At 43.8% G+C, this 10,000-nt stretch overlaps 1 protein-coding gene across 2 annotated transcripts in view; it reads right to left on the reverse strand.

Moving 5' to 3' along the window:
- LOC143279405 (secretin receptor-like) overlaps positions 1-8,734 on the reverse strand; it is a 43,282-nt gene extending 34,548 nt beyond the window's left edge. Inside the window, exons 1-2 of one of the 2 annotated variants that reach the window (XM_076583444.1) lie at positions 8,267-8,734; positions 7,703-7,790 (exon numbers count right to left, since the gene is read on the reverse strand). In XM_076583444.1, the coding sequence (XP_076439559.1) occupies positions 7,703-7,708 (6 nt within the window). In that variant the 5' untranslated portion in view covers positions 7,709-7,790; positions 8,267-8,734. The remainder of the gene's footprint in view (positions 1-7,702; positions 7,791-8,266) is intronic. The other variant, XM_076583445.1, reaches the window with a different exon arrangement.
- Between the last annotated feature and the right edge of the window lie 1,266 nt (positions 8,735-10,000).

Consider the following 10,000-nt stretch of genomic DNA (forward strand, 5'->3'; position numbering starts at 1 on the left):
TTATGCATGCGTGTGAATGACTGGTGCGAAAGCGCTTTGATTTGTCTCTGCACAAGATTCAGCGCTATATAAATACCATTATTATTATTATTATTATTATTAAAAGACTAAAGGATGTACAAGCAAAAATGAGTCGACAACTTCTTTAGGTACTTCAATCAGTGTCATAGCCAAAGCATTCAGAAACACATAATATCTTATTCTTTAACAGGATCAGTGCGCCTCTTAAAGGCTTTATATAAATATGTGGAGAGATTCTTCATTATACTGTTATTTTGGTTTGTCATCAGCAAATGTTACATGGAAGAGACATGGGTTCACGTACAATTTTTTAGGAATGTAATCTGGCCTGAGATGACACAAAGCAGGACAGCACAATAAATTATGCATTTCATCTTCTTTTTTTTCAGTTTTACATAATGGAAATGTAAGTATTGGAGAGAGAGAGAGAGAGAGAGAGAGAGAGAGATAGGGGGAGAGACAGAGAGAGACACAGAGAGAGAGAGAGAGGTGAGAGACAGTGAGACAGTCACACACACACACACACACACACACACACACACACACACACACGCACAGAGGGGAGACAGGGAAGGAGGGGGGGAGAGACAGTCACATAAGGACAGTGACACACACACACACACACACACACACACACACACACACACACACACACACACACGCACACAGAGGAAGGGAAGGAAAGAGATTAATGGAGAGAGAGAGGGGGGGGGAGAGGCAGGCAGACAGACAGACAGACAGATAGACAGGTAGATAGACACACAGAAAGACACTACAACTATCAGACAGACAAGAGAGACAGACCGCGCCAAAGCGGCCAAATCCTCGCTGCCTGATGTAAACAGTACTGGCACATGCACCACAATAGGAGCGGTGGTGGCCCAGTGGAAATGCACCCAAAAATAGAGAAGCGAACTTCCGTGCATAGGTTCGAGCCCCACATCACCCTGAGGTACGGACCGGTATTGTTTCTCCTCCCTCCCTCCTCCTCCTCCTAGTGTCTCCACGAAGAGACCATTGGTGGTTATCTGGATGCTAGTCTTTCGAGTGTGACGATAAAAGACACTACAACTCTCAGACAGACAAGACAGACAGACCGCGCCAAAGCGGCCAAATCCTCGCTGCCTGATGTAAACAGTACTGGCACATGCACCACAATAGGAGCGGTGGTGGCCCAGTGGAAATGCACCCAAAAATAGAGAAGCGAACTTCCGTGCACAGGTTCGAGCCCCACATCACCCTGAGGTACGGACCGGTATTGTTTCTCCTCTCTCCCTCCCTCCCTCCTCCTCCTAGTTCCTCCACGAAGAGACCATGGGTGGTCATCTGGATGCTAGTCTTTCGAGTGTGACGATAACCCCGCCCCCCCCCCCCCCCCCCCCCCCGATGTTTCGTGTGCAGCATGGCATGCCCTTGTCGCAAGACAAAGAACCCGCAGCAACAGCAACAAAACAAGAAAGGGCTATCCCTGCTATGTGTTGAGGGAAAAAGAAGTACCCCCTACCCCCACCCCACCCCCCCCGCTGCAAAAAAACCAACAAAACAACAACAACAAAAAAACAAACAAACCCATAACAAGAACAACAACAAACAAATAAACAACAACAAGAACAACAACAAACAAATAAACAACAACAAACAAATAAACAACAACAACAAACAAATAACAACAACAACAAACAAATAAACAACAACAACAAACAAATAAACAAAAACAAACAAACAACAACAACAAACAAATAAACAACAACAAACAAACAACAACAACAAAAAACAAATAAACACCAACAACAAACAAACAAACAAAGGCGGTGATGCACTGTGGTGGACGTCCTTAAGCGCGTTGGGTTACGCTGCTGGTCAGGCATCTGCTTGGCAGATGTGGTGTAGCGTATATGGTTTTGTCCGAACGCAGTGACGCCTCCTTGAGCTACTGAAACTGAAACTGAAACTGGACGTCCTTTCCACGGAGAGGGGCAAGTCCGACCGAAAACTTCACACAAGTGAAATCTGTCGTGAGCACACCATAAGCTTTTGCTTGTTGCTACCTAAGCTATATAGCTGCTATGTGTGTGTTCACATAAAATGTCTTTACTACTTGGTTTTGAAAGAATATGAGCATGTCTAAACTAAATCTGTCGTGACGAATCAAAAAAAAAAAAAAAAAAAAAAAAAAAAAAAGAAAAAAAAAAAGTAAATCCAAATCCAAAGTAATACAAGATCATAGAAACCAATTTCACTAATAAACAACAGAGCATCGTTCCTGTCAGTCCTGTACACCGCACTCTGGTCACACTTACACACACACACACACACACACACACACACACACACACACACACACACACACACACACAAGAAGGACCCAGCAATCTGTCTACACTTTTCCTCTATCATTCTTTGAAGCGAACTCTTTATTAACAGAACAGTCCAAAATCCATTCCGTCATTTATTCCTCTTCGATGTCCTTTTCAAGTTGGTTATTTTTCCTTTCTACCCTCCCTCCCCCTTCACCCTCCGCCCCTCCCTCGCTCCCGGCAAGAAACTGAATGACCGTTAATCCTCTTGCTGTTCATTCTGTTCCGCAGCAGCTGAAAACCAGGAATAGTTTCTGTGTGAAATGACACATGAAATTCTAAAAGGTTAAAGTTGAAATAAGGTGATACACTCTAGCTGCGCCGAAACTGGAGTTGCAAGCAATACAAGCCGTGTATCGTAAACAGCTTGGCGAATTGCAGACATAAGATAAAAAAAAAAAAAACAACCAAAACAAACGAAACAACAACCACCACCCACACACATGCACGTACGCATGCGTGCGCACTGGCAGGCGCGCGCTTACATACACGCACGCACGCACGCACGCACGCAAGCATACACAATGTGTAATCCCACGCGCTGTTCAAGGCAGTGTCACTGCGTTCGGACAAACACATATACGCTACACCGCAACTGCAAGACAGATGTCTGACCAGCAGCATAACACATCGCCCTGAGTGCATATATATATACATACATATCACGCACGCACACACACACACACACACACACACACACACGTATATATATATATATATATATATATATAGAGAGAGAGAGAGAGAGAGAGAGAGAGAGAGAGAGAGAGAAGAGAGAGAGAGAGAGACCAGAGAGATACCTTTCAGAGTAATTTCTTCAACAGAATTTAGTCAGAGGACAACAACATTTGCTGTGGGGTCTTTTTTTCAGTATGTTAAATGCGTGCTGAACACGGGACCTCGGTTCATCGTCCTATCGGAGGGACCAGACGCTCAGTTTGATTTCCCATTCCAGTCAAACTTGGGAGAAAAGGGCGACACCGGGAATGGAACCCAGACCCTCACAGACACTGTATAGATAGATAAGCCTCTCAGCCATTCTGCCACCTTCCTCTTCAAAAACAACACGGACCTTGTATACATACATACATACATATACGGGTGTGTGTGTGTGTGTGTGTGTGTGTGTGTGTGTGTGTGTGTGTGTGACCTCCGGACCCACAGCCGCCGATCTCCCATCTGATATTTGAAGCCATGGTCATCTTCGAATCCGATGGACGAACATCATTATATATATATATATATATATATATATATATATATATATATATATATATATATATATTGTGTGTGTGTGTGTGTACACAAACACACACAAACACACACACACACACACACACACACACTCACACACACACACACACACACACACACACACACACACATATATATATATATATATATATATATATATATCTGTGGGCAATAGCTGCCCATTATGCAGTGTTATTTATACCAGCCTAAAGATAAATTCTTATTCACAATGTTTTTTTTTTTTTTAACAAACAAAACGGTACTGACAGTGCTCGCGCATCTGAACACACGAACTGGGAAACAAATGGTCATGGCTTGACCATCTCTTCTCTCAAGTTTTTTGTTGTTGTTTTTTTTGTTTTTTTTTTTCTAATTGGTGCGCCGCAGGCACATCTCTCGTAACGTCTGACGTCCTGTCAGATGATGCCAACATCTGTGACAATCCCCACCCCCAACCCCCCACCCCCTTTTTCTTCTTGGTGCTGTTGTTGTTTGTTATTTGTGTCTCAAGTTAAGAAAGTACACGAGCATTTCTCCTGGGAAAGTAGGACACACCGGAAGGGCTGGTCGTATCTTATTTATTTATTTATATATTATTATTATTTTTTTTATTTTGCATTGCTCTTCTAGACGCAGAGATGCGAGATGGAGATTACCCTCTCCCCCTTCTCCTCCAACTCCTCGCAACCCTTTATCCATTGCCATCCTTCACTCTTTTGGGTGGAGCTTTTATCTCCTACCCCGACACCCTCCTAACCCTTTTCTCACACTCTCCACACCCCACACCCCCCACCCCCCAACTCTCCATCCCCCGTAGGGATGCACGGGGATCAGTCCGTATAAATAGCATCCCCTACCCTTCTGGAAATTCTGTGCTAGAAATGTCCTTCCTCTTTTCTATCATTCTCTTTGTTTCTGCCTTTTTTCTCTCTCTCTCTCTCTTCCTTCGTTGTTGTCTCCTTTTTCTGCCTTCCCAGTCCATTCTCCTTTCTGTTGTTTTTTTTTCTAGCAAGCCTTGACACTTTTTTCTCTTGTCCGCAGTGTATGATACACTATCTGTGCTGTTTGCTATAGCGATTAGGTGAGATGTACTCACTGGGGTGGGCAATCGCTTCCCATTGTGCATTGTTATTTGCCTACATGGCCTTTTTATGTTTGTTTGTTTGGCTTTGAAGTATTGTTTGTTAATTTTTCTCGATTTTTTTTTTGTAATAGGGGGATGATAGTTTCAGTTTCAGTAGCTCAAGGAGGCGTCACTGCGTTCGGACAAATCCATATACGCTACACCACATCTGCCAAGCACATGCCTGACCAGCAGCGTAACCCAACGCGCTTAGTCAGGCCTTGAGAAAAAAAAAGGGGGTGGGGGGGGGATGAAAAATTAAGCGGAATGGCTGGCGTCCTCAGCATGGCCTGGTCTTATTTGCCATAAGGGGGGCTAAATGGTTGGGATACTGTATCATGAACTGTGTTTTGCGGGTTTGTATTAGTGTTTTGTTGTAGATGTGACAGTTCTGTATTGACGCGGTTGAGTATTCTTACATGGTCTGGCAGTCTTGACATGGCCCTGTGCGGTCCGGGCTGGACTATAAGCAACAAGAATAAGAAATAAGAATCCCACTTTCCAGGTCCCCTCTTCCCCCCCCCCCTCCCCCCCACCAGAAAACGTTCTATCTGGATGCAGAAGGGTTACAGGAAAGATCTTACGGATGTTACGTAAGGCCCACAGAGCTCAGACGAAGGGGATTACAGGATAAAGGCTACAACGCAGAACAGCTTGCCAACCACACACCAAACCAACAGGAAACTTGTTTTCCGTAAAAAAAAAACCAACAACAAAAAAACAAAAACAAAAAAAAAACACGTCGAAGGCATCAACAGCTTATCTGTTTCTGGAGCCACAACTGATGGTTTGTTGTTGAACACAGGACAGAGACTGAGAGAGAGAGAGAGAGAGAGAGAGAGAGGGTGAAGAAAGAGGGAGAGGGACAGAGAGAAAGAGAAAGAGAGAGAGAGGGGAGAGAGATTGGGGGTGGGGAGAGAGAGACAGAGAGAGAGAGAGAGAGAGAGAGAAGCTGAAACGGTTTATTCATAGAAGTCATAACCCCTTAGAGGGGTAATATACAGAAGCATCATCTGCCTGCCTTGGTTTTGACAGTAAAAATGGGCTGGTGTATTTCAGAGAGAGAGAGAGAGACAGAGACAGAGAGACAGAGTGGGAGAGAGACAGAGTGAAAGAGAGAGGCACAGAGAGAGGAGCAGAGAGAGACAGAGAAAGAGAGTGAGAGAGAGAGAGAGACAGACAGACAGACATATAGACAGACAGACAAAGAGTGAGAGAGAGATAAAGAGAGAGAGAGTGATAGAGAGAGAGGGTGAGCGACAGAGACAGAAAGACACAGAGAGAGCGAGTGAGAGAGAGAGAGAGAGACAGACAGAGAGAGAAAGACCGAGAGAGAAAGAGAGAGACAGACAGACAGAGAGAGACAGACAGACAGACAGAGAGAGAGAGAGAGAGAGAGAGAGAGAGAGAGAGAGAGATGTGGGGAGAATAAAGTAACAGACGGGGGCAGCCAAGTTCCACTGACTGACAGATACGTGTAGAACCAGACCGCTAAATATAGGTAGACCAGACGGTACTACTGGTACTAAAAACAAACTCGGAAAAAAACGCTATCCCCCTTCCCCCCTCCCACACCTGTGTGTCTGCAGTCCCGGCCCCTCTCCTACCCCTCTCCCCCCCCCATCCCCGCCCCCACAAACGCACGGAGTTTTCTGCCTTCGGGTTATGTTTCTGGAGAAAATAAACGACCTGACTTAACGACTGGTAAAAGCAGTCTGTGCCAAAATTTTGTCTGGCGTGAACATGTGGTGACTATTCAATCGTAAAGAATGTGTGGCTTTTTTTTTCTTTTTTTTCTTTCTTTCTTTTTTCTTTTCTTTTCTTGTTCTTCCTTTCTTGACTTACAAGAAAACAATTACATGGCGACAACGTCGGTAACCTTAAACTCTGCACAAACTCCTCAAGCTTTATAGTAAGAATCTAACTATCTCAACATTTCATTTGTAAGTTAGCTTAGGTGTGGGTTTTTTTTTTTTTTTTTTTTTTTTTTAATATTCCAATAAGTTAGCATAGGTGTTTGTGTTTTTTTGTGTTTTTTTTTTTTTTATATTTCAAATTCAGAACACACAGTATCGCATGCACAAACACAAACTGACACGAACGCAAGCACATAGCGGTGATTTGGTTGTTGTTGAACACAAGACACCGTATTGCCAAATAAGCGTCTTATCCATTCTACCATCTTCCCCCCCCCCCCCCCTCCACCCCCCCGTCCCCCTACACGTAGGACAGTGTGTGTGGTGATAGTCGTGTCTCACTAAGACCGTCAGGACAGCCAAGGAAGCACCTGCTGTCGCGACTATCTGGGCTTGACTTTGATTATAATGGAGAGTGTCTCGCCAAAGTTACACCTTGAGGGTTCTCCGACAGTGAGCGTTGAGGATGGTTCCTGAAGGTCAACTAGTTAGCTCTCAAGGCTGCAGCACTAAGAGTAAGAGCCAGTGCAATCTTGCCTCCTAGTATGAGAGTCATAGTCCTTCGCAGTAGATCAGTTTCAGTTTCAGTTTCAGTAGCTCAAGGAGGCGTCACTGCGTTCGGACAAACCCATATACGCTACACCACATCTGCCAAGCAGATGCCTGACCAGCAGCGTAACCCAACGCGCTTCGTCAAGCCTTGAGAAAAAGAAAGGTGAATAAATAATAGATAAATACATTAAAAAATAACTACTACCACTACTAATATTATGTATAAGGCGCAAAAACGTGATGAAGTCAACTATAAGCGTACATAAATAAATGAATAAATAAATAATAATTATAATTTAAAAAAGTAGCAGCAGCAGTAGTAGTAGTAGTAGTAGTAGTAGTAGTAGTAATAACAAATAAATAAATAAAAAAATAAAAAAAGACAACAATGATGATAAATAAGCAAATAAATGTAAAACATGGAGACACACATTCACACACATACACCCACATAATATTTAATACCACATAATACCCACCCGCATATTATTATGCTCAAGCTGTTAATGACTTCCCGTTGCAGTGGGCGGAGAGATCGTTGATCCCACGTCTCTGCCTTTGGCCCAACTGAATGCATATGTCACTACTCTGTGATACCCGACACATACACAGTACATGCACATAACTTAGCCTTTGGCACACACACACACACACACACACACACACACACAGAGAGAGAGAGAGAGAGAGAGAGAGAGAGAGAGAGAGAGAGAGAGAGAGAGAATGACTGAATGAATGAATGAATGAATCTTTATTTTCCAACGGTGAAGATATTAGCACTTTGGCCGACTTACACATCTGCCGTTGTTCTAAGAGACACACAAACATGTACGCATATTAATGTAATTATACTGAATACTTAATACATGTATAATGTACGAGTATAACACAGCGTCAAACTGACAGACACAACATCGCTCACATCTGTACGGAACGGAAGCGAGAGAGAGAGAGAGAGGCAGAGAGAGACAGAGGAGAGAGAGAGAGAGAGAGAGAGAGAGAGAGAGAGAGAGAGAGAGAGAGAGAGAAGGAAAAGAACTTACGTGCAAGCACAGCAGCCAGGGAAGGTTTGCAGCAGAACTCAAGCACACGCCTCTTCTTTCAATTCGCGTCTTAGCAAATCACACCCAAGTAGTAAAGGAAAGAAAGAAAGAATAAAACAAAACAAAACAAAACAAACAAAAAAAAAACAACCTACCAAATCGTATCCAAACAGTCTTTCTTATTCTCGACTCACGTTCCACAATGCCACGTCACATAAAGATCCATGACCACAGTCCAATATAAAATCTTTTCATTCGCGTTCACGACACGGAAAACGAGCCGCAAAGACCACTCCGCACTAGTAGCTACAAGTCCCACGAAAATCAACTCTTCTCGTAAAACAGGCATACCAGTGGCGCGGTCTGAACGGGTACATCGGGAATAGTAGTAAATACGACGTCAGTCCTCCTCCCCTTCTCACCTTGATTTTAAAAATTTTTTTATCAGACACCTGGGTCCAGCTTAAAGAATCACTGTTGTTGTTTTTCTTCTTCTCTCGCATCCACTGCACCTGGGAAGATATTATTACCTTGTTTTGCTCGCAAATTCAGGGATTGGCTGACAACAAACGCGCGCGCAGCAGGCGTCCCCCCCCCCTCCCCGATCGCCCCCCCCCCCCCCCCCCCCCACACACACACAAGCGCGCGCACCACGATAAAGGCTGAACGAGCGTGTGGTGCGGTGGCTGTGAAGGCGGTAACTTAACTGCTGCACTCAGTGGTGGCGAAAGCGTTTACGGCTGCAACGTTTCGTCAGAGGTGCCAGATGCGAGGCAAGATTGTGCAACGGGGTGGATCTTCACCGCGCGCGCGCGCGCACACACACACGCATGCACACACACACACACACACACACACACACACACTCTCCGAGTCTCTCTCTCTCTCTCATACACACACATATACACACACTCTCTCTCTCTCTCTATCTCTTTCTCTCATACACGCGCACACACACACACACACTCCCTCTCTCTCTCCCTCTCTCCCTCTCTCACACACACACACACACGCACACACACAGAGAGAAGTGGGAAAGAGAGGCGGGGAAGAGAGAGAGAGAGACAGAGACAGAGACAGAGAGACAGACAGACAAACAGACAGACAGACAAAGAACGAACGAACGATTTTTTTTTGAGAATGCAATGGAGTGAGCACAATTTGCTTGTTTAACATCCGGCCCTCTGGGCAAGAAAATTAATGAAAAAGAGAAGAAAAAAAAGAAGAAGAAGTGATTGTCAAATTTACAACAGCAAGATCAAAAATACACACACTGCATATAATAATAATAATAATAATAATAATAATAATAATAATAATAATAATAATACGAGTAATAATGGATACTTATATAGCACACTATCCAGAAATCTGCTCTAGATGCTTTACAAAAACGCTTTTGTTAACATGAAACATTACATCTATGTTAAATACACACACCAAAATGTGACCACACACACACACACACACACACACACACACACACACACTGCATACATACATTTTAACATACACGTGTATCTAACAGCTACCCTAACACATACGCACACATAGGCAGGCACAAACTTACATAAACCCATGCACACATAATACATATTCATATACATGCATCTAGTTATGTACACATACATATGTATACACACATAGTCAAGCACAGCTAACGCAAAGGAAGTGGACCTGCCACAATTGAACTTATTGCTGAGGGAAAAGGTGAGTTTTGAGACGGGATTTAAA

The sequence above is a fragment of the Babylonia areolata genome, chromosome 2 (assembly GCF_041734735.1).
Source record: "Babylonia areolata isolate BAREFJ2019XMU chromosome 2, ASM4173473v1, whole genome shotgun sequence".
Lineage (NCBI taxonomy): Eukaryota > Metazoa > Mollusca > Gastropoda > Neogastropoda > Buccinidae > Babylonia > Babylonia areolata.